Source organism: Psittacula echo (genome assembly GCF_963264785.1).
Source record: "Psittacula echo genome assembly, chromosome: 8".
Lineage (NCBI taxonomy): Eukaryota > Metazoa > Chordata > Aves > Psittaciformes > Psittacidae > Psittacula > Psittacula echo.
Genome location: NC_137744.1, coordinates 21594875 through 21620113, shown reverse-complemented (window position 1 = coordinate 21620113; position 25239 = coordinate 21594875). Strand labels below are relative to the sequence as shown.

The following is a 25239-nucleotide window of genomic DNA, read 5'->3' as shown; positions in this document are numbered from 1 at the left end:
AACAGATCTAAAGCCTCTGAATCCGTAATAGCACCCAGTAATCAACAGAACAAATCCTCTCCAGTATACATTAAGTGGCAAACACAAAGATCCTGGTCTGAACATACTAAGCTGCAGGTCATCTAGGATGCAGAGCTTGTCCTCCCACATTGCAAACATTTTGTTTGCACACAGGATTGACCACGCATCTAGACCCACAGAGGGCTTTAGAAAAGCATGGGTTCACTGATTGCAGGGAAGATAGCGAGCAGCAGGATTTATTGTCTTCGTTCCCAAGGAAGTGGTTCATATAGAATCATAGAATGTCTTCGGTTGGAAAGGACCTGAAGATCATCCAGTTCCAACCCCCTGCCATGGGCAGGGATGCCTCACACCCAAGGCTCTGTCCAACCTGGCCTTGAACACTGCCAGGGATGGAGCATTCGCCACTACTCTGGGCACCCTGTGCCAGCACCTCAGCACCCTCACAGGGAAGAGCTTCTTCCTTATCTCTAACCTGAACCTCCTCTGTTTCAGTTTGAACCCATCACCCCTTGTCCTATTGCTGCAGTCCCTGATGAAGAATATAACTCTGGAGCTGTCTCTTTTCCTAAACACGCTATGGCATTAACACACAATGAGGAAGACAGGAAGAAAATTAACACTCATTTAACCTAAGGCTACACCGTAGCACAAAATTCCCAAAGCGTAGGGGTAAGACCAGTGCCTTGCAGGAAATCACAGTAAATGGCACAAATACATCTAATGACAAGTCTCCAGCAGATTGTGGGTGGCCACAGGCCAGAGATGCCAGAAGCCTGAGCTATACAAATTCTTATGCATCTGCTGTGGATGCTGGTACTCACCCCCTGCAATGCTCTGTGGGGCTACTCATCCCCCAGGCTTCATCTGCCTGGGAGTTTTTCCTTTAAAGATGAGATTTGAAGATGCAACTAACAGTGAGTTTTTCTCTAGAAGCAAAAGTTATCTATCTTTTACTACTTTCCATACAACATGAGTTCTTTGCCATGGACAGCAGCCATACAAGAACCAACAGCATCACCAACCCTAGAGTTTGGAGCCTGTCCCTGAAAATACTGCCTTCCTGTGGGTTGATTCCACTCATACTGAAAACCATTACAAAGCATCAACACAAACGTGCTGTCATCTTGATCTCAAAAGCCACTTCTGTGTTTTAATTGCTGGTGTTTCACCAGCAGATGTCAGGGACCACGGTCTGGGCACTGAGAGGGAAGGATGTTTCTTCTATAAATGCATCTTTTATAAGGAGTTACTGTAGTTTGTGGAACCAAAACCCATCACAGATAATGAGTCATAACAGGAGGTAGTTACTGTAAATATTCCAAGCATGGGCATATTAACAGCCACCCACTAATCAGAGGCAATGCCACAGGCAGAGACAGAGAACTCCCACTGGTGTCCATGGGAATTCTGAATGGATCAGGACCTCAGCCAAGAGCTGAGTATCTATTGTAACCTGCAGCATTGATATGCAGGATGAGGTGGGCCATGCCTCAGATTTTGGCTGTCACTTTCCAGTGGGCGATGCAGGCATCTCTTCCAAGTTGGATCTGCAATCTCAGCTTTCAGACTGGAGGCACAGAGATTTCCAGTGAATAAAAGCATCGAGTTTAACTACTCATTCTTTAGTGTCATTAAACGTTTATGACACAAACACAAGCTGTGATGTGTAAGTCAATAGCCTCAATTGACCACAATAAGACCCAATCTACTGCTGGCAAGCATCTTGAAGAGAGACTCAAGTTCATGTGTCAAACCACAGCTGCTGGTGAAGTCTGCTGGGGCATTTTGTCTGGACTGTAAAAGGAACAGCACCCAGCCTTTGGATAAAAGCACAAGGAAGAGCCCTGCCTTCCACCTGCAGCAGGGAAGGGTGATAACACCCTGCTCCCTTCCCCCTTCGCTGCACTTGCTGCTAATTTTGATCCCGTGGACTCAGCCCAAGACATGGTCAGCTTACATGTTGCCTCTGCGCTGCTCCTCTTCAGTCCTTCAAGTGAGTTACTGTCTCATGATTCAGTACTATAGAAATATAACTGTTGAGATCAGCTGCTTTATTTCTGTCAGCTTTTCTCCAGACCTTTCAATCATAAGCTGCATTATACTATATTCCTATAAAGCCAGCAAAAGCAGTAACAGATACCTCCAAATCCTGACTTCTATTTTTCCTGCCGAGCACTTTGTTTTCTGCTGTCATCAAATTAGAACAGTACCTACACTTCCACAGTCTTCACCCATAATGGCACTATTTCAATGTACTCTTCTCAGGTTAGAAGTTATCAGCTTCCAAAACACTCCTCCTATTTTGCTTTCTGGAGAAGAAAACCATACTCTGCATTTTCCCCACAGCTTACGGCTGAGGGTATCAGACTTGTGGGCAAAGCTATCAAAGTTCCTTGCAGTGAGAACACGGTGACAGGAAAAGACCCCCCCGTCCCTGCTTTGATGGGGAAGGCACCAATACAGAACCCAATGGGTAAAGAGAAAAACAAGTGCAGATGAATCCTTTCCTCGGATTTCATTGCAGATTCTCTAGTCGGTCTCTTGACTTTCCTTGGAGGAGCCAGGCCAATTGCAAAGCAGCCTGGCTGTAATGCCAGACAGCACGAGCTCCTGAAGGCCCAAATCCAAAGCACAAGGTCTCAGCTTACTCTCTAATGCTCTATATTCTCCCACTGCCACGTGCATCACTTTTATCCCCCCAGATAAAAGGTTAACAGAGATTTCATTCAAACCAGGTTGTGTTGATACAGCCCCAAGGCTCACTGCCCACACTGCTCACAAACTGAAAGGTTTTCAGTGGGAACTGAGGGCAGCCACTTGTCCTGACACACACCAGCCACATTGTAGGAGAAGAAACCGACTGGATAGAACTGGGAACGTACCAAGGGCTGCTCCTTGACCACAGAACTAACCCAGGTTGAAGCAATGCTGCTACCAAGCATCAGGCTGCCACTGCGGGGTGCTGGGCTGGTGTTGCACAGGTCCTCACACTCCTGCTAACCCCAGAGAGTACAGAGTGAGAACGGACACAGGAACCTGCCCCATGCTTCATATAGCTGAGACGAGGCTCTTCTTCAAAACAAGCTGCTTGGTACCACAAAGAGCCTCCACCCTGGAGCAGCATCACTGCTAATCCACCTTTTAGTGAGGCATCCTGGGGGATGCTGGGGCTTATGGTACCCAGCAGCTCTCTGATGCTCACACAGTTAAGGGAAAATAAATACATCAATGCCATGATCTTATACATATACATTCAGGGTTAATGCAGTCCTCTGAAGAAAGTAAAGGTGCGCATCCCTGACTTTATTATGTTAATCCACAAGCTTTATTTAGATGGGGGCAAGTTCATTCTCAAACATCCACAGCCAGTTTTAAAAGCAGCCAGATTTGGAGCACAAGAGTCCTCACTGGGTTTTCTAGGCAGGACTTGTAAGTGAGGCAGCAAACTCCAAATCGAGCAGTTACTTCCCTCTGGCTTAAGAAAAGGCATGAATTGAATGTATATATACACATATATATATTTCTTTATAAATAGATTCTTGTACTTCTGTTACATCTGCACAGCTCCACTGACATTACCACAGGCTTTACAAGAGAGGGCAATTTAAATGGAAATACCCATTGCAAGACAGAGCCCACCTGACTTCATTGTGTGCTGATTGCTACAGAAACCCATGGCCTTTCAGGGTCCTGTGTAAATCAGGCTTTCCTACAAAGACCCACCCCAAAAGCCGGTTGCAGGAAGTGTCATTTCACATCTTACACAAAGCAGCTCCTTGCATGAGGGCTGAATACAGCCCTCCCCAAGTCCCATCTCCTGCACAAGCCTGTGATGCATAGAAAGCTTCAGGGGTAAGAAAGGCTGACACTGCTGTTGCTAACAAAGCACTCCACATTACTTGTGCAAATACAGCCCTGGGACACCTGCATTTGCAGCAGGTGTTAAAACTGCATCCTGTATCTTACAGAACATGGGGTACACGCACATATCACCCCAAGAAGCTATTCTCATGTGAAACCTGTTTACACCGTCCTTTGAAAGGATGGTTAACTAACTCAAAACCACACAGGCTGCTGTCAGGACTGAAGTATTCCTGGTGCCACACAGTAGAAGCACACAGGGAATGGTATCCCATCCTTTCTAGCCACTGTTTCACTGTATGTTTAAAATAAAGAAGTAAAGCCTGGTTTTCCTATGACTAGATCCAAATGAAACATTCCGATTAAGAGCAATGATCAAATGACCAAAAGAAAATTCAGGTGGTTCAGACTAAAATAGGAAATGGTTTTTCCTCTATGACACAAAAGGCTAAAGAAGGCCATGCAGCCTGTACGTTAACTGGTAAACACTACCTTGTTACCTGCACCTTAAAACCTTAGGTTCTTAAAACCTTATTTTACAGACTGTAACCATCACTCGCTTCTCTCCAGCAGCAGCAAACCATCTCATACGTGTACCTGCTCCTCCTGCTGCATCTAAACCTGCCTCTCGACTTTGGAATAATAGAGAAAGTTTTGATATGAGCTCAAAGAGCATCCCAGCATCTCCAGGATGATCAGCATCAATTGTTTTGCTTAGGATGCTCAAGAACAATGCACCTTCTGGTACACTGTCACCACAGGAATCAAAGCCTTCTGCATCTAAATCATTACTGACTCAATCACAGCAGATCGAAACACCTTTGCCCCAGTAGAAATAGAATATCAAAAATATGTAGAAATACACAGATATCCCAAATCTCATATGCTGGTGATTTCAAATAAGAAGTTAATGTCATTAAAACTTGTGATCATAGCACAAAATGAAATACATAAGTTTGATTTAAAACAGCCCAACAAGTTTACAAGCAAGTGCAGCACAAGTATGGTTCTTCTCATGTAGGATTATAACACAGTTCTAAACCATGCAAAATAATCTTTTGTTCTGCATTGCTTGATCAATTATTTAAAGAGCATTTTAGTGAATAAGGCCACCATAAAAAAATACTAAAACATCAAAGAAAATAATGTAAAGGCAAAAGATATTTAGACAGAAAACGGGGGGGGTTACAATGCAACTTGACTGGGTTGTTGTGAGAAAACCTGATGAAAAGACTGAGGTTTTGAACATGAGACAGAACATCGAAGTGGAAAGAGTTAGACCGTGGAAAAAGAGGGGAAAAAAAGGAAAATAAAATAAAAAGGTCTCAAAAATCTAAAAAAAAAAAAAAAAGGCACAAACTTTCAAAATTAAGAAAGCAGAAAGTTTTTTACAAGACAACAGAAAGACTGAATTGTTGTGATTTGGCCTCTCAGGCTGCTCAAAAAGTAAGTGCGAGGCAAGTGCCCATCACGGTTCATAAAACTAGTAAATAAGGAGCAGTTTTCCCCGCTCGGAGAGGCTCGAAGCATCCCACCAGCCCAGCCTACCGGAGGCTACGCTTGAGGACACACAGACCGAGCCACAAACACACAGAACAACGACACACAGGGGGCTGCTCTGCGCACTCCCCCCACTGCTGCCCTGCAGCCCCGGGGACAGGTACCGCAGCAGCGCATGGATGCGGAGCGAGGAGCAGGACCACCGGTGCCCCCCCGGGACACACACACACATATACCCCGCATGCTCTGTGCCCCCCCCCCCCCCCCCCCCCAGGCGTGCAGCTCCTCAGCGGGCACCCCGTTCCCCGCCGCTCCGGTGGAACCCGTGATGGGGCACCCGGCCCCGACTTGGGGGGGGGACAGCACAGAGCCGCCCCCCGCGTCTCCATGGCGATGGCTCCGCGCTCCGGGGCCGCCCGCAGAGCTGAGCACCGCGGACCCGGCTCCCCCCACCCCAACAAGGGGATGGGAGGGAAAGGGGGGGACACTTACTTTGGCTGCTACCGCATTAAGCAGGGCCCCCCCCTTCCCCGTGCCGGGGCACCGGTGCAGCGTCTCGCACGCTGGGCACAACCCATCCGCGCCCGCCGTTCCCCGAGCTACGGGCTTGCCCCGGAGCGGTGCCCCCCCCTTCTCCGTCCCTCCCGCTAAGGTCGGGCTGCCCGCGGTCGGGCGCTGTTCACCGGAGCGGCTGCGCCTGCCTTACCCTTGAAAGCATCTTTCTCTTCTTTGGGCTTGATCACCTTCCCGCTCATAGACCCCAGCTTGGGTGGGAAAATCCCCGGGAGCGGCGCGGATTCCGGCTGGACCCAAAGAAACCTCGGGCGGGGGGCAGCGTGCGTGCGGGCTTGGGGGTGAGGGGGGATTCTTCCCAGCCGAAAAGGCAGAAATAACACCAAGGGAAAGGGAAGGGGAAAAGAACCCGGAGCAGGGGAGCTGCCCGCTCCCCGGCGCGGTGCCTCGGAGCCCGGCGGCGCCGGCGCGGTGCCTGCGGGAGCTGAGCGGGGCGGTGAGCGGGGGGCTCCGGCAGCCGCAGCACCGAGCCCCTGCGCCGCTCAGCCGTGCCGGAGACAAAAGCGATTCTCTCTGTGTCTGCCTGGCCCCGGCCCCCTCCTTCCCCCCGCCTCCCCGGCTCTGCCTCCCCTCCCCAGGGCCAAGGAAGCGCAGCCGGTCCTGGAAGTCCCACCGACCGGGGGGGAGGGCGAACGGTGAGTTGTGGAGGGGGAGAGGAGGGTGTTTGCTTGGGTGTATTGGGTTTGGCTCGTGAGTGGTTTTTTTCAGCTCCTCCTTTTCGAATCCTTCCTTAATAATACTAGGAAGGAGCAGCAGAGCTGCAGCCGCGGATGGGAGGAGGAGGGACGCGAGTCCTCGACACTGCAGAAGAGGCGGCAGGTTTACACTCGCCGGCAGCAAGGAGGACTGGAGACAAAGCTGCCCCCTCTGCACCCTCCCAGGGCCGCGCATCCCCTTCCCCATCACCGAGCCCGGTCCACTATGAAACAGTACCGAGGGGGGCAACGCGCATCTCTGCTGCCCTCCAGCCCTGGGATGGTTCCTCAGCGCCGGGCTGGGGGTGATACAAACCCGGATGCCCGCGCTTTGGAGATCCACTTCCTCCCTCATCCTACGGAGGGGAGGTTCCGGGCTGCGGGGCTGCGGCCGCCGGCATCGCCCTGTCCCGAGCCCAGCAGCCTGTTGCTGTTGTTACAGGAGTGAGAAAAGCCGGGGGACAGTGGGGGGGACCTGGAGGGAAAAGGGGAACATGGGGCTCCCTCTAACGGGGGACACACAGAGCCTGCGCCGCCCCGCTGCTCTGCCCCGGGGTGCGGGATGGGGCTAACCCGCCTCTCCCCCACATTCACCCTCGGGGGTAGGAAAGGACTCCCAATTGCAGCCGATCCTCCACTCACCTGTGCTATAAACCGTTTCCCCCGTCCCGTCCTCCTCGGCAGGGGCAGAACTTCCTACACCCGGTATCGCCGTCGGGGGAGGGAGCGCGGATCGCAGGCACCCATCCTGCCCCGCCGGCTGCGCAGCAAGGCTGGGGTGGGGGGGTCACGGAGGAAGGGAGGGAAACCCGATGCAGCCGGCGCCCCTTGGAGCCTGGCCCTGCTCGGTAGCGCCCGAAATAAAGCGCTGGGAAGGGCGAGTCGCGAATTGCCTGGGGGAGCCCCTCGGTGCTGCAGCCGGACTCCTCCAGCCCACCCCTAGGTTGGCCCTGTTTGGAGGAGGGGACATGATGGACCTCAGTAAAACCAACGGGGAACAAGGCAGGGATGGGAACCCCCATCGCGGGGGAAGGCAATATGTTCAGAGCACGGCCCTCCCCGTGGCCTCTGGGCGCTCCTCCGCTTATTTTGCCCTCCACGGAGGTAAAGGCAACGCGCCTCCGGTGTAGCCGCTTACCAGAGGGGGGTCACCGGGAGAGACAGCAGCCGCTGGGGCTGCACGGCCTCTATATTTAGCGGAGCCAAATTCCTCCCCCAGCACCGGGGACAGCTGGGTGCAGATCGGCTTACTGCGGGGCGGTCCTGGTCCTGCTCTGGTTCGTGCCCCAGGGGAAAGGGGCTGCGCTGCTGGAACATCACCTGGAGTACAGGAGGTAATCAGCCACAGCTTCACAGTGATGAAGTCACACTCCCACCTCACCCAGGTGGATGGAGATCAAGTGTGGGGTGAGGGAAATAAGGGTTGATTGAGCTAAGAATGAAGAGCCAGGATCAGAGCTGCCGCTTGGAAGATGTTGCATTTATTAAATGACTTGCCCCTAAGAAAAGCACAAAATTGAACCTCAGCTCCTCCATGCATCCGTCTGCTCCATGGAAAACCTCTGCTCTGCATCTGGAATCAAGGAATTGTCCTGGCAGGGTCAGCTTTGCTGGTTCAGGCTGCCCAGGAAAATGGAGTCACCATCCCTGGAGGTATTAAAAAGACATACACTTAGACATGGCCTAATGGTGGACTTCAAGAACATTGGACCCAATATTCTTAAAAGTCTTAACAACCTAAATGATTCTCTAATTCCAAGATTCAGTAAGCCCTGTGTCGATAGTGGACTACCACCAAAGAGCCCAAATATGATTCCCTCAGCGTGTCTCTGCTGCAGAAGCCTCATGTTTCATTTCACACTTGGAGCTTTAGAGACCTTGCTGTGTTTGGGATGACCACGTCTGTGCCTCCGGGTAGGACAGCTCAGGAGCCATAAAAAGGTACAGATGATGCTTTGACTGCTTGCACTGCTTCAGTACAAGGTTGTTTTCCATGAGCCTTCTCTGTGATTATTTTAACACTTCAGAGACTTGCCAGAAGGATCAAAGCCGTGGGCTCCCTCTTGGCTGCTTCTCTCCAGTCAGACTTGGACCACTGAAGGCAGGGAGTCAGAAGGGGAGGAGTGGGGAAGGAGGGATGCTGCGGTTCAATGTGAGCCCCAGCGAGGAGATTTCAGCTGCCTCATACAGCTTAGACCCTGCTTTTCAAGGCAGTGATTGATGAGAGTCACAGACAATCCACACTTCTGGTTGTTCCACCAGAGGCCAGTGATAAACGCTGTGCTATTGACAGTGATCTTGCCTTGCGTGAGCCGTTCTTGCCTCTGCCAGGAGATCTGTTAGATTTTACAACCCTAGTTATCACATTTACCAAATGAGGCCCGTACACTCCAACTAAACACTGGAAGGAGGCAGCAGCTCAGCATGATGTGGAGGAACTGTACCTACGGGTGGGCAGAGAGAGCTTCTCCTGCTGTTCTGAAACGAGTTCGTTTTTCCCCTTACTAGCTTGCAAGGCTTAGAAGTGTCAGTTAAAACAGCAATAAAATATGGTGTTCTGCATGTAAAATGTAAGGGGATTTGCATGAAGGCTGACTGCAGTCTGGGTTCAGTTTGCACAGCCTTAACTCTTAAAGCTATCTTGGTAGATCAAGTATTCTAGTGGAGAGAGTATTTGGGGTTGGCAGTGATTTATGGCTTCAGATACCCTTGTTAGTTCCTTGCTTTGATGTGAGCATCTCTGGATTTGGGGTAAATCATGTGAGGTCTGGCTTTGCAATGGACTTTTGTTGACTAACCCCCAACTATTCAGACACAAATCTCATTCTCAGTATCTCTGCACATCCCTTTCCCAACTATAGTAGGGAAAAGCATCACCTCCTTGCTTTCGAGCTCTAATAGTAGAAGCTGAGCAGCACTCAGATGCTGTGGTGGCAGAACTGAAACGCAACAAACTACACACCACAGCCAGGCTTACGCAGAGACGTACCTACACATGGGCCTGACGTGGAGCTTGTACCTCCCACTGACAGCATTCCCTGAGTTTCTGAATTAGAAATGATTTCTGCACTGCCGGATAAATCAGGTACTCAGAGGAAGAAGGTTTAGTGATGTTTAATGCAAAGAAATCAGATGTGTCCTGTGCACCTGAGTGGGGAGGGAAGATTTAAATTCAAGACTCTCTTTGGCGGGGAAGCAGGATTTAAAGTCAAATATAGCCAGTTGCTCTAATTCACACCTTTTGTGCTCCTCCCAAAGCTGGGATGGAGCTGTCTCTACCAAGGGGCTGCAAAGCAACACAGTTAAAGCATCATCTGTATCCTTTCATGGCTCCTGAGCTCTCCTGCCCAGAGGCACGGACGTGATCACCCCAAGCACAGCCAGGTCTCTCAAGCTCGGAGTGTGAAGTGAAAAGTGAGGCTTCTGCAGCAGAGACACACACTCGGCAGATCACATTTGGGCTCTCTGAACACTTGCAGCCCAGGGTTGCTCTCTGGGAACAGGCACGCAGCAGAGCTGACGTGCTGCACGGAGCTCTGCTTCTACCCTGGGTGTTTATTCCCCCCATAACATCTAGGCTCTAACTCGGCATGGGCTTGGCTAAGGCGGGTATCATTTACAATCTGAAGTTGTCAACTCCAAGTGCCTTTATACAGCTTAACTATTGCTGCTTAATGTCCAGTAGCTGTACGCTCTGTCCATAAAACACACACTCAAGTCAGGAACACGCTTTTCCCACCCTCATAAAATATCTGTAGAGACATATATCCCCTGAGGCATTCTGGAGCTCGCACGGATACAGTAGTGGCACTGCTCCTCAGTGTACTTTTCCCTTGGTTCTTTGGCTTATTCTCAAGTTGAAGTGTTCTCTTTCCTGCAGGCAGTGGTTTGTAAAAGGTCCAGATTCTGCTCTTTCATAGAGCAGGAATTACACATTGTGCCTTTCAAGCCACGCAGCAAGTTTAAATTAGCTTTGTCATGATGGGTCCTGTATTATGTTCCCGGTTACATCTAAAACCCTCCCTACATTCAGGTGGAGCAGGATTAAATTAAACCTTAAATTTAAGATTCCAGACATGATGAAGTCTCACTAATACAAGCACTTACTCCTCATTTCAAATTGTAAATTTATATTCATACTGGCATCTAGAAGTTATCTATTGCATTATGATGAAATAAGTAAATGATTAAGTGGACATGTCTAGAGTTTTGTTGCCACTGTTTTCTAATGATGCCTGTAAAACTGGTCCAAATAAATTCGTTGCACATCTCCTTACTGCCTGGTCTACCACTGTTGTTTTAATTGGGATGCTAAGGCAAATTTCTTTGCTATTAGTTGTGTGTTTGAACACAAACCACAAAGATTTACAGATGAGACAAACAGCACATCCAGGGCCAAAGCACAGCACATTCTCCAGCAGATACATCCTTGTTCTGATGGATGTTTAGTTTGGTCCCCATCTTATTTTTACGACTCCCATTCCTACACAGTCTTAAGCACTACACAGAAGAGCTTGTTTTGGCAGGCAGCTTGCTGTGCGGCATCTTCCTCTCTTTAACTGCCAAACCCCAGCTGCTATATGCAAATAGAGTTCCAGCTAATGGACATTATGGAGATTGCAGTTTAATTTCTCTAAATAATGCAGTCTGAGCAACAGAGAAGCCCTGAGCAGACACTAGTGGTAATGATCACACTTGCACAGTGTGGCAGGTTGACTTTGGCTGGACACCAGAGCCCCCCAGAGCTGCTCTGTCACCCTTCTCCTCAGCTGGACAAGGCAGAGAAAATGTAATGAGAGATTCATGGGTCCAGGTAAGGACAGGGGAAGTTCAGGTTAGATAGAAGGAAGAAGTTCTTTGCTGTGAGGGTGCTGAGGTGCTGGTACAGGGTGCCCAAAGAAGTGGTAAATGCCCCATCCCTGGAAGTGTTGAAGACCAGGCTGGACTTGGAGCAAGCTGCTCCAGTGGAAGGTGTCCCTGCCCATGGCAGGGGGTTGGAGCTGGATGAGCTTTAAGGTTCCTTCCAACACAAACCAGTCTGCGGTTCTAGGAAACCAGATTTTTGCCCCAGACTCTTTCTCCAAAGCTGGTGACAGGTTTGCGATGGAGAGCATGAAGATGAAGGACTCAGGAGTGATTCTGCTGCTGTTCGCAGCACAAGTCAAAGGGTGAAGGTGGTCGCACACCCCTCATGAATGTAGTAACAAGAAGCACAAATCACTGTCACTCATGACTTCTTACTGTTTAAAGAAAGAGGAAAAGGCCAGAGCCCATCATCCTGCACGTTACAGCCTTCCCCTTACAACTCTTACTGCTACTTGGTCACGTCTTAAAGCTTGAAAGGTTTTGAAGTCGAGCTGGAACAGGAGCTTTGATGTTCGACTCTGCCAAGCTGCAGACTGGCAGTGGAGGCTGATCTCACTCCAGCCTTTGTGGAGCTGAGGGAAAACAGTATCTGAACAAGAGGCTGGGGAGGCAAAGTGTGTATGATACCAAATCTGGGCTTGAAACACAGAGGTAAACTCAGATGGACATGAAGTCCCACTGCGATGGGAGACCTGACATTAGAAACCTTGGGCCACCTCGGCGATAGGCAGGCAAGGACTGTGAGAAGCATTATGTGCTTGATCTGAGCCTTCCCTGGAGTTACACCACAGTTTCAGACACAGAAAGATAATAGAGCAGGGGAAAGAACACACAGCAATATTTGAAAGGAAACTTGCCATTTAGAGCTCTAACATTATTTCAAGCTTGCATATGCAATGATATCACAGGATAACATTTTTCATGCCTTTTTACTTTAACATTGTAAAAACCAGTGTTTGATTTTTACAAGCCTGAGAGACAGAGAAATGTAATGATCAGGTTTTCAGAGCTACTTTTGGGCTCAAAGAACTCTAAACTGCACCAGTTATGCTTAAAGTTCAGAGTGGATCCTCGAAGGAAAAGTGGAAAGACATGAAATTAGTTCAAGAAAGTAACCTTAAAAGCAAGTTCTAAGTGTTGTGAGAAGCCTACAGTGCGTAAGGCAAGATTAATTTGAACACAGTCTTATGCACCAAGCAGACCTAGAATTTCAAAGCCATAAAATCAGTTGCTTTTCCCTGTTATGAACTTATTATCTCTCTACTACTTTGTGTTCCTTTACTGCATTACATTGTCTTTCCCTTTAAAGCTCTATGCAGTTCATCCCAGGTGCCTCAGTTGTCTTTAACCTGCAGCAATTTTAAGCAGCATCTGATGGAACTTTTCTGGCATTTCCTTCACAAAGACATGGGTTTAGTGCTCACCCAGGATCCGAAGATGAAGCTCACCTAGGTTACACTGAGCAGTGATGCACCATTCCTCCCATTTCCTCTGACCATGGCACTACAGCCGTACCATATCACTCCCATGCCTCCCGTTCGTTTCCAACTGAGCTTGTAGCTGCCTCATAAACCTCTCACATGTCTTAATCAGATGGCAGCTGGTATTTCTCATGTGTCAACTGAGTTTGATGCTATGACATGCACAGTGCCACGGGTGAGCACAAGCAAAGAAAGGAGAAAGACTTTTCTCTTTGGTTTCTGTAGGTTTGCTTGAGCCCTCATGACCCGTTAAATTCCCACCTCACCAAGTGGCTGGCTGTGACAGTGGCCTAGCAGCTAGCTTGATCTTAGAGGAGAAGCAAAGCTTTAGCTCTGAAAGTCAAGTATTGTGTGACCCAGAGGCTTTCCTTTACAAAGCAGACCGCAGGTAAATTGGGGGATTGGATTTGCTCAAGGCAGAACATGCAGCTACAGCCTCTCTCCTCCCAGCTGGCATCAAGTGCAGGTCCTTGCCTCGCCAACCCAGGAGGATTTGCCTGCTTATCCTTTGAAGAAAGCCACAACCCTTAAGGAGATGTTCCCTGTTCAAAGAACTGCATTTGGAATCTGTGGCTCTGAAAGGGGAAGGAGTTTTAACTGGTTTGTGTGAATTTATAAGTCTCTTTCTAAAGCTCCATATCAACTGCGTTGCCATAACTGATTTTCCTTTGACTTCTTGCTCTTGCCTGCTTTCAAAGCAGTAACTAAACAGTGCTTTCAGATCAGGAACATTGCGTGCAGCGCTGGTGTGCACCAACACTTGGTATTTTGGTTGAAGGCAGGACTGCACCCGGGTTCAGAGCTGGTGACAGCTGTCAAGAGTAGCTACAATTTGATTACTTCTTGTCATTCCGTTCTGATTTGGCCTTTTCCTGAGCCATTGCTACATGCTGCCTTGGAGCACCACAAAGAAATGGTGTTTTCAGGCTCCCTGTTCACCATTTTTATCCTCCTAAATTATTCCTAAGTATATAGGTATATATATACATATATATCAATCCCACTTGGGATTGATTGGTGGGACCAGGATATCTACAGGTACGTTATTTATAGCCACAAGGTTTGGCTTCCTGTGCCTCCAGTCTGAACGCTCCCTCAGCATCTTTTAATAGCTATCACTATTTTGCATCCCTTTTGGTCTTTTTTTCCCCTCGAGGGAATATGCCAGCAGGGATGGGGCTGAAATCCTGCTGGATCAGGAGCAGAGACAAATGCTGCTCTGTTTGTAAACACTCCATGGCTAAAATTAGCAGGAGCCAGAAGAAGCATGGATAGACTTCAGGCTCCCCAAGCCATCCTGAGGAATGTCACAGGCACATTGACACATCTGCTGCTGGTTTAAATAGCAACCAGCATTGCCCAAGTGCCCCCCTCACTGACTGAGGACACCACCACCAGTGATCTAACACATTTAAAGCTGGAGAAACTATCCAGATCCTCCTTAACACCTTGGAGATAACTGGAAGGAAAGCCTTGGTGAGCTGGAATATTATCCTGTGCTTCAGGGTCTGATTAAACGTTGGCAGAGCAGGAAAACCCTCACAGCATGAGCAGTTTTTAAGCAGGTTTGTGCTGTGCAGTTTCAGGCTTGAGGGAAAACTAAGCCACATTGGGTACTGCAGACAATATTGAACAGGATGGGTAACCTCTACATATGTCTCTCCTCTCAGCAGTCATAGGCAAGGGCATATAAAACTGACCTGGGCTGCGTCTGCAGGAAAACAGGACAATATAGAAGCAGGGGTATGCTCAGTATGCTCAATAAAATCTATGCTCTCAGAACACGCTGCCAACCAAACAATCTGAATGTCTCATGTCAAGCATTAAACTCAAGTCTCTGTAGATCCTAAAGTAGCAACTTGGCTGTTTTTGTTTGGAAATGAACCCATACAAATACCTATCTAAAGCTTCTTTAAAAGGCACAGCAAAACCATGGCATCCTCTATTTTTTGTCATCCCTTGGAGTCATAAGACTGAAGGAGATTAAAGTATATACAGGAGAAGTAGGCGGTATATTGGGGGTTGGAACCGGATGATGTTAAGGTCCTTTCCAACCTAAACTATTCTATGATTCTATATACTAGAAAGAAACAAAAAATAATGGTAAAGCCGAATCAAGCAAACATCTTCAGAAAAGGCCAGAACAATACTATGTGCAGTTTTAATCGGTGTTGGAGGGTACGTTCACTTTCAATAACTGAATATTACGCAGTGACTCTGCCATCATCCTCCCAACGCTCCTTAGTTTTTATGTGATCTTACAGGTTGAGATCTGGTGCTAAATCACTGAGAAAAACACTGATCTGTGCTCTCATCCAATGCCTTGTTCAGGGTGGCCTTTACAAAATCAATTGCAAGGATGAATACTTGGGTTTTATAGCTGTATAAACTAAGAAGGGATTCTTAGAGATGTCTTAGCTGGTGTCATTGGAAAACTTCATAAAACCTGTGTTTGCCAGTGCCAGGCCTCTGCAGATTTGGAGGTGTAAGCATTCTTGCGAGAAAGGACAGGACCATTTTATGGACTGCAGGTGCCCAGCTGTACTCATATACTGGGTGGTCTTGAAACCCTGCCCAACCCAAACAGTTATGATGCCCTATCCATCTTTTATTGGAGGTGGAGTATACACTTGTCTACCTCTGCACTGCCTGACTAGATCCTGCTGTTCCCTGTGGAGTTCTGAAAAGGATGCTGGGGAGGGACTCTTCATTAGCGACTGTAGCGATAGGACAAGGGGTAACGGGTTCAAACTGAAACAGAGGAAGTTTAGATTGGATATAAGTAAGAAGTTCTTTATGGCAAGGGTGGTGAGGCACTGGAATGGGTTGCCCAGGGAGGTTGTGAATGCTCCATCCTTGCAGTGTTTTCAAGGCCAGGTTGGACAGAGCCTTGGGTGCCATGGTTTAGTGTGAGGTGTCCCTGCCCATGGCAGGGGGGTTGGAACTGGATGATCTTAAGGTCCTTTTCAACCCTAACTATTCTATGATTCTGTGATAGATGTCTATAAACCTGAGGTTATCTCAAGAACTTGCAGAAAGAATAGATTTTATTTAAGACAGAAAAACAACTGAGCTGAAAAGTGCAACTTCTCTGTGCATTGTGTTACTGGCTCCACTGGCAAAAACCTGACATCTTCATCTCCTCCAAAGAAATGAAGTGGAGAGAAGAATTCAGAGAGAAAGGATTGCACCCCATTCCCAGGCTAGGAGATCTCACTGAGCTTATTCTGTGCAGCTAACACAATTGGTGGTGCTGCTGGGATGTAATTTGAGGGGAAAGAAAGAGAAAATATTAAACTGGATGTTTGTAATGGGCAATCAGGATATTGTGGACACTCAGCTTTATTAAATATAGCTGCTTACCACCTGTCCTGGGTTCAGCAGTAGCAGTCATTTTTCTCCTTCTTAGTAGCTAAAACCATGACACCACCTCAGTGCTTTGCTCTTGAAGAGCAGGGGGACTGCTCCAAGGGAAAGGGCTCCACACAGTCCTGTCTATAAGAGTCTACACAGAAAGCATTGACCCTGGCGCTTCTGGCTGCTGTGCTCTTCACAGGGACACAGAACCAACCAGGTTGGAAGAGACCCCCAAGATCATTGAGTCCAACCATTCCCCAGCACTGCCAAGGCCACCACTAACCCATGGCACTGAGGTGATTCAAGATGCAGCCTCACCAGTGCCCAGTACAGAGGAACAATCACTGCTCTAGTCTTTCACAACACTTCCTGCAGCAGACCCATCTGAGCCCATCAGTAACAGGGCATTCAGCATCATCAACAGCAGGGTCTTTCCTCCTGGGCCACCCCAATCCATCACTACTTCTCAGGGCGCTGCTGTCATTGGCCGTAACTCCTCAGTACAGCCTCATGCTGTCAGATGCTCTCCATTTAAAAAGGGCTATTTCTTCCCCCATTCTTGTCTAATCCTGGACATTAAGGGCTTGTTCCAGTTTCAACCGGTTGTAATCATGGGCTGATGTGAAGCACAAAGGACTGGGCCATGCTCTCTTGAAGCTCCCTCCTGCATGAAGTACAGTAGGAGAAAACCTCACCATGATGGGAGAGGGCTGCCCTGGCAGACTCTGATGGCAGAAGCCATCCCGCTGCACAGCCACCACCAGCAGCAGAGGTGTCATTGGGACTGAACAGCCTCACGTATTGCCCTCAAGGGATACAAAGCCTTGATTGTTGACCCTCCCAGTAATGGATATGGGGACACCAGAGTGGGTGACAATGCACACTGCCATCCCTTGGGCAGGCACATGTTGTTCAGTGGGGACGCTGATGCACCCAAGGCCACCAAAAGCCACAGATCCCATCAGACTCACACATGAACCCAGAGCTGCTATATTCGGAAAGCAACAGCAGCTCCTAAAAAGAAGCAATAAGAGTCAAAGTACGTGACTGCAGGCACTTTTGGAAGAGCCATATCCTTTCCATTTAAAGTGTGGTGCCTGTCGACATTCCCATTTCTCTGCCCTTGGCAGAACACACGCATACACCCTGTCATGCCCACAGAATACTTGGCTGTGATTTAGATCCCCCAAATCTTTACCATATGCAAAATATCCCATCCATTTAAATGGGAGGATTATGGGAGTAGGAGGAAGCTTAGCACAAACAATAGCTGTGATCAGACCCAGCGTGCACGAGTGATTTGTGGGAAGTGCAAGACATATCGAAGATGGCAGGTGCTGCTCCTGCGAGCTATTTATACTCGTGGAGTCACTCTAGAAACACTTCTTACTTAGCACACTCATAGGATTCTTTTTCAGAGGGAGAGGAGAGGTGTGGAGCACCACTGCACGGGCCAAGCCTGTCATTTGACAGATAACAGAATTAAGTATTGCATCAAAATCCCTCTGTCATATACAAAGAGGAGCAACCTGCTGTAACCAGCTTCAACGTAGGGAATCACGACAAAGCAGGAGATATATAACAGGAGGAAAAAAGGAGCAGAGGGGAAGCAAAGAAAGCATTTTCCTCTTGGAAAGCACTAATCTCAGAGATCCAGGCTCTGCTGGGATTTGGCTTGTTCTGTTCTTTAACAAAGGAATCCCTGTCTCCCATAAGATGTAAACATATTTGGTGACCAGGACTGGCTGCTTGCTTCTGAGGTTTAAGAAGGCGATGACTTCTTGTCCAATAAATGCATTTGGAGGGGTTATGGCCTCAAAAAGGGACCACCTGGGCTTTGGCAGGCACAAGACTGAGAGCAATGCTGCAGGGCTTATGGCTGTGGCATGGGAAGATGCTCTTGCACCTTCTCCCCAAATCACTGCCGGACCCTATCACAGGATGAAGGCTTTCGAATTCAAATGGAAATAAACCCTAGAGCAAGGACCATCTGGGGACATCAGAGCCTGTCACAGCATTTCTCAGTTGGAGTGAGATGTTGTAAACCCCAGGATTAATGCCTTACACACTCTCCTTGGGCTCAGGGAGGAGCAGAGATGCCACCATGATCTGAACCCTGCATCCCCACTGTGGAAACAGAGGGAGCTGTGATTCCGGTGCCCTTCCAGTGATAACACCCCCAGTGCTGCCCTCCCTGCTTGTGTGTGTCTGGCAATAACGGTTTGAGTCGGAAATAACTGCTATTTCTGACTCAGGGCTCCAGTTGTGAGCTGTGTACGATGAAAAGGTTAGTGCCGATGTTATTTACATGTCAGCACGGTTCAGAGCCTCTAACAGAGGTTAAAGAAAGCAAGTCAGGATGAGTGTGCCCTATCCTTTGTAGTCCTAATCTTCAGGCTTTTAGCCTGGCAGATCTGCATTAAAATTAATGTGAGTTTCTGTGCTAAAGCTGGGAAATGCACTAAAAAAACTATTCTCCTTGTGTTCTGTTATTACAGCTGTGTAGCTTTCAATTGCTCCACAGACGCAGTTCTTGGAGGCACGAACAGCATCATTACCAAGTATCACTGTCACTGTGTCAGAACTAAGGCAGTAACACAAGCCTCAGCAGTGAAAAATACCCCCAAACCTCATTAGCGAGCATCTTCTTTAAAGCAAACAGCCACAAGTCATTAATCAGAAAAGTTTCTAATTTCAGACATGAGTTAACTGAACTTAAAGGGAACAAGCAGCTCTTAAAAGCTGCCACCGCCAAGTGCATACGCATTAAACTGGAGAGCAGTGCAAAATGACCTATTTCATTACCCATTCCAGGAAGTGCTCTGCCAGAAACAGCTTGAGGAATCTAGGAAATCTGCGAATTCCTCTCAAGAATTCTATATATTTATGGTACTTGGTATTCTGGGACAGAGCTGAGGTCACCACCATGGTATGACTGCAGATACTTTTAGAATTAGTGAAGCAGATTCCATGCCACATCCCAAATGGTTGCAGATGGTGAGAGCTGTCACCCTCACTGAGAAGTGCAGGGGTGCAGTGGCCTCCCCCAGCAAGAAGGCTGTTGGAGGTAGAGGAGGGCTCCATCTCACGCATGATGCTGTTGTATTCCCATCTCTCCTGTCCTTCAGCTTGTTAACTCATCAGTAAGCTGGGACCTGCGAGGATGCTGGAGGGGGACTCTTCATCAGGGGCTGTAGGGATAGGACAAGGGGTGATGGGTTCAAACTGAAACAGGGAAAGTTCAGGTTGGATACAAGGAAGTCCTTTGTTGTGAGGGTGGTGAGGCACTGGCACAGGGGGCTCAGAGAAGTGGTAAATGCTCATCCCTTCAGTGTTCAAGGCCAGGTCAAGGCAGGGGGTTGGAACTGGATGATCTTAAGGTCCTTTCCAATCCAAACCATTCAATGATTCTATAAGCTGGGAGGGAGAGGAACGGATCAGGGAAGGGCACAGAGGGGTTGGCAATGGCCACAGCATATCCTCCCCAGTGCCTGGGCTCCTAAAGTCTCTTCCAGACCAATGTTTCTCTGTTTAACGACCTTAGGACATCAACACAGATGCATGCATTTAAAACCGGTATAGAAGGGAGCAACCTGCTTTAGTGGAAGGTGTCCGTGCCCATGGCAGTGGGTTGGAACTGGATGAGCTTTAAGTCCCTTTTAACCCACTCTGGGATTCTATGACTCTTCAGCAGAGATCTGAGGCTCAACATCACTGCTGGGTCCTCGGAACAGAGCTCTGTCCCCAGAGAGGAGGGAGGGATGCGGGTGCCCTGAGCAACCCCAAGGCTGGGGACAGCTCTGCGGATGCTGTGTGCCTGCATGTCGCATTGCCACCTAGTGACCAGCACCACAGCCCAGCAGCCTGCAGTAGTCTGGGGGCAATAGTTCTGCTCCCATAAGGATAAAACCACAGACAGGCACTGGCTCTCTGCTCGCCTGCAGCCAGGGTCACTACATTACCTGCCCTCACGTCCAGGCACCACAAAGCCGCAGGGTTTTAAATGAAAGCCTTGAGTGGTTAATGTACCAATTACTAATCACAGCGGTTACCGCTACAGCAAGAAGCCAAACACATCAGTAATGTGCATGGGAGGGACAGATGCTTTATCTTGCAAGTGAGCTTGCTTTGCTGGATGCCGCACTTGTAAAGCAGATTGAAATCAACAGTACAAGTGACTTCATCCCACTGAATCTGACCAAATTTGACTATAAGCAGTTTAAGGATCTTTGCACTGTTATTGGGTACAATATTCTGTCATAATTTTTTTTCCATTGAAGGATAATTAAAGCAAACAGCATCAGGCAATAATGTGAAGAGAAAAGGGAACTGAATCAACTAAAAACTCCCTTCTTTGGGCAAAAGGTTCGGTACACCTGTATTTACTGACGTCTAGCGGGGCAAGATAACGCTTCTTGAGAAACAATTCAGCTTCTATTCCTGAATCCGTGAGAACAATTCCCATTAAGAATACCTAGAAGAGATCCTTATTCCTGAAGAAGGTGAACTGAGAGCTCTTCACTAATGACTTCTGATTCGTTTCCTCAGCTACCGGTAATGAAGTACTGCTGCATTCACTTCCATGAGTGAGGCACCTACTCCTTCACCTTCTGAGCTGTGCCTAGCACATGGTGTCAGGTTTTGCCCTTTCCTTAGTTAGAACTTGGACATGAACTTGCTCTAACTGGATACCTTTGGTCTCAAGGAAAAACAGGTTATTTCTAGCAGAAATATTTGCTCTCCAAACCTGCTGTTTTAACTGTGCTGCCAGGAATACGGAATGGTCAGCAAGGACATCAAGCCAGCACCCTTCAGCAAGAAATTAAGGTTGGAAATCACCACAAAGTCGCATAGACAAATACAAGAAAGTGATGTGCAACTTGATCTTTTTTCCCTGAAGCCACGCAGCAAGTAACATAAAGCATGGCCATGCCCAGAAAGCATTTTATGGCTTTTCTGGGGTTCTTTGTTATCCAGCAGCGCTGAAGTAGCTTCCCATGGCCAATCCTGCTCTGAGCTATGGGAAGCCAGTTCTCAAACAGGCAATGTGCTTCCCACACTCCAGAAAGAGCCAGAGCTCATTTCATGAAGCTTGTATCATGCAGCACAGCCCCAAGAACTGAGAGCCCTGCCTGTGGTGTCATTACCCATAGAGGAGAGCCTGATGCCTATTCCTTCCCCTCAAAGCTGTCGTTGGTTCCGAGTGCTGTCAGTACATTTCTGCTTGGTTGTACAGTCACAAAAAATCACATCAATTCTCCTGCTCCATTAGATGTACTGAACCCAATTTGGCCCTTGGTCAAACTCATCATTAATGTGCAATGATTTAAAGATACTTCTTAAAGAGCCCACTCTCCATTATTGTATGTGGTGTGGCTACTTAGCTTGGGCTCACCTTAAGCAGAAGCAGAGAAAAGGGCTCTCCAACTTGATAGAAAAAGAAGATATGCTTTTAAACCACATGAAATATGCCCTAGAAACTGATTTAACAGTATTCACCATTGCAGGACTGCTTATTAGCTGAATATAACCAGATGATGACCCTTCAAATCATTACTTACAGCTAATGGCAAGATGGTTGTTTCTGGCAGCAAATGCAGCTCAGCACTCGTCACCAGCCAGGGGTTCAGGTGGGCTCTGGGTAACTGAGCCTCTCATCCATCCATCTGCTTTTGAACACAACCTAATGAGAGGAGTTGCCCTTTGTTCCTTGAAGGATCGCAATACATCGAATCACAGAATGGTTTGGGTTGGAAGGGACTTTAAAGATCATCCAGTTCCAACCCCACTGCCGTGGTTAAACACAAAGAAAACAAGGTTCCATCCAAAAATGTTGGTATTCCACAAATTCCTTATTTGTATCTTTTCTCCCTCGGTCTCCTTTCTCTTACACTGTTAACTAGATGCTAGGAAAAGTCCAGCACAGGCTGGACCTGTGCTAGGTCTGAATATTATTAGGCTTTTAGTTAGAGAAGAAAAGTCATGTCACCTAATGCCATGCAAGAAGATGCTCTAGAAGCACAGTGCAGGTGCTCATGAGATGCTGAACAGAACAGCACTGCCTGTGCTCCCAAACATCACAAGCATTCAGGACCAAGGTCTGGCGCATCTCATCCTCCTCTCCATGTTCTATTAACAATGCCTTTGTCACTATAGATTAAACAGCAATGGATCAACTCTCATAAAAGCCTCTTGTTCTATTCCCTTCACCCCTTCCCATCTCCCATCAGTGGTACATTAGCCAGTTGCAAGTGCCGACTCGTGTTTGCTGGGCAGCAGAGCCGGGGCCCTAAGGATGCTGTCTGAGCATGGAGGAGCATGGAAGTCCCCAGGCCCAGGGAAACACAGAGCGTTTGGCAGCTGCACGGTGCCCAGTGCTCTTTGTGAGCTGCTTTTCAAGGGTTGGGTTGTATGAAATGTTAATTATGATTCTGCAAGTTCCCAAACGCCCTTTCAATTAAAATCAAGCTGAAGATATAAGATGTGTTGCAGAATGACACAGCAAAGCTGCCATTCAATTTCTGTCCCATTTATGGTTGTGTTTCCTTGGATTGGCCCCATTTTGTTGGGCTGCAGAGAGACAAACCCATCTTTCGTGCTAGTCTGGAGTGTTTGTAGCAGGGACCACGATCCTCTCTCAGAATAGGGTCTGTGCAACACTGCGGGTGTGAATGCCTCTCTGGTTGGAGGTGCTCGTAGCATCACATTGACTGATTCCTGCTGTCAGCACGAAAGTCCCAATTACCCCCATGAGGGGAAGAACATCCCCACAGAGAGGAAAACGTGATGGGGTGGGTGCTCTTGTGTTAGCTGTGGGAGAGGGGGAGCTCTCTCCTCCACGCTAGAGCTCAGCAGCCACAATTAGCACTAGATGGGGGTTTCTAATGGGCTAACTATCTGTGACGCACACATGGACCTGACTTCCAGGTACTCTAATCAGAGAGATGAAAGGGCTTTTTTGTCCATCTGTGTCTGAGGGAGTTTTGCATCCATTAGCAATTATGATAATGGATCTATTTCCCGAGAATTAATTGCTCCTTTGCTCAAGTCCTAGACAAGTTTGCTGTAAAAATTAATTACTTGGCATATACAATATGCTTAACAGTCAAGTAATAAGCTAATTTTCAGGCAACCCATGGAGGGCCCCAGTCTCCCAACTTCTCAGAGGAGTTTCCAACTATAGAGTGAAAATCAGTTGCTGTCTCTCAATTCTTTTCCCATGGTATTAGACAGCCCCAAAGCATCTGGCCTGACACTTGACAGTTCAGGACCCAGCAAACAGCTCAGGAAAGCACAGAGGTATTAATGTAAGCTACATCTGCAAAACAGCCCTCCCAACCGTGCAATTCCCTCCTCCCAAAACCCCTGATGCTCTCCTGAGTGGCAGCATGCATTATGCCTGGAAGTGAATGAGGATAATGCCAACAAGCAGTGGAGAATCAGATTGGACATAGCACACTGATCTCCCTTCTCAATTCCCATCTTCCTCCTGGGAGGACTTTTACGCCAGCGCTATGTACCAACAGGGAAGAAAAGGGATAGTTTTGTTATCAGGAGATCCCCTAGCACTAAAAACCTTCAGCTTTAGATCCCTTTCTGGTTCAGGGACTTGATGTTGCATCTCCCCACCTCCCAGAATGTACCACATCCATTGTTGAGGTAGCTGATCCAAGACGACACACACGGATATCTCTGCTCCTTGTTGTCTAAGACAACTTGAGCTCCCATCACTGCCTCTTCTGCAGGAATCTCTGCTTCCTGCCTAGCTACCAGTTTTTATACAACCAGAAGAAAGCCAAGATTCTGCAACCTCTGCTCTTTTCTCCAATTCAGCTGGAGCTGACCAAGAATATTCAACAGAGAAGGACAGCAGGATCACAACAAGGCTTCTTTTCCTTAGGAAAACAGACTGACAATTTGCATAGCATGTTTGCAAGCAACCTAATTACCTCTCCTGAACAAGCTGCCACCCACCAGGTAGCCCACAGTAACTGATGCTACATACTCCTCTTGCCTGCCCCGACAGCAAAGCAAAACAGTTTTACTTACATCAGCACAAAGATGCTGGATTTGATCAAATGGATTTTGACCAAATGCCTACAATAAGCAAAGCTAAATGCTTTCTGTATATGCATGAACACGAGATAGTTAATCTGCTTAGTTTATAATATCTTAAGAGAACAGGGATCCTTGGCCATTTTTCTTGCACTTCATTGCAGCTATTTGCAGTCCCTGTTTCTCTCAGTAGCTTAAATATTAGGTTTTTTTATAGCACTCAAGAACATATGTAGTACTTTTCACAAAAAAACCCATACAAACAGATGCAAAGGGATTGTACTTACATAATAGACATGACCCAACATGTAGATGTAAATGAAAGGAGACAAGCTGGCAGAGGACAGAGAGGTTGGGTGCTCAAGCGGGAGAGCATAGGTAGCGAGGGTAGGAGCCTCCTGGGGCAAGCTGGTCCCTGCAGACCTTCTCAGAGCCCGTACAGGGGCTTGGGAGGTTTTGCTCCTATTCACTAATGAGAACTGAGCATCCAAATGCCAGCATCAGCAATCTCAGTCTGGTTACTACATCAATAGAGAGATGGCTTTCAGAAGTCCTGCTCAAAGTGTGGAAAGTGCTCCGGCTCAGGAGGAAGTCAACAGTCAGTTCCCATGGGTATCAATGGGAATAGCATTAAGCTAAGGTTGAGAATGTTTGGATAGAAAAATACCAAACATACCAAGAGAAAAACCCCCATAACTACCAAACCAGACAAACAGCACCCTCCTGATAATAAAGATCACAACTTCCAACATAAAACTCTTTTTTACCAATGTGTTTCACAAAGAAGTGGTAAATGCTCCATCCCTGGCAGTGTTTAAGGCCAACTT

General features: G+C 47.8%; 1 protein-coding gene across 2 annotated transcripts in view; it reads right to left on the bottom strand.

Moving 5' to 3' along the window:
- The window catches only part of FGF13 (fibroblast growth factor 13), a gene marked incomplete at both ends in the record, with an annotated part of 244521 nt that extends 238381 nt beyond the window's left edge, over positions 1–6140 (bottom strand). For both annotated transcript variants that reach the window (XM_080624792.1, XM_080624794.1), the window contains one exon: positions 6092–6140. In XM_080624792.1, the coding sequence (XP_080480918.1) occupies positions 6092–6140 (49 nt within the window). The remainder of the gene's footprint in view (positions 1–6091) is intronic.
- Positions 6141–25239: the final 19099 nt, after the last annotated feature.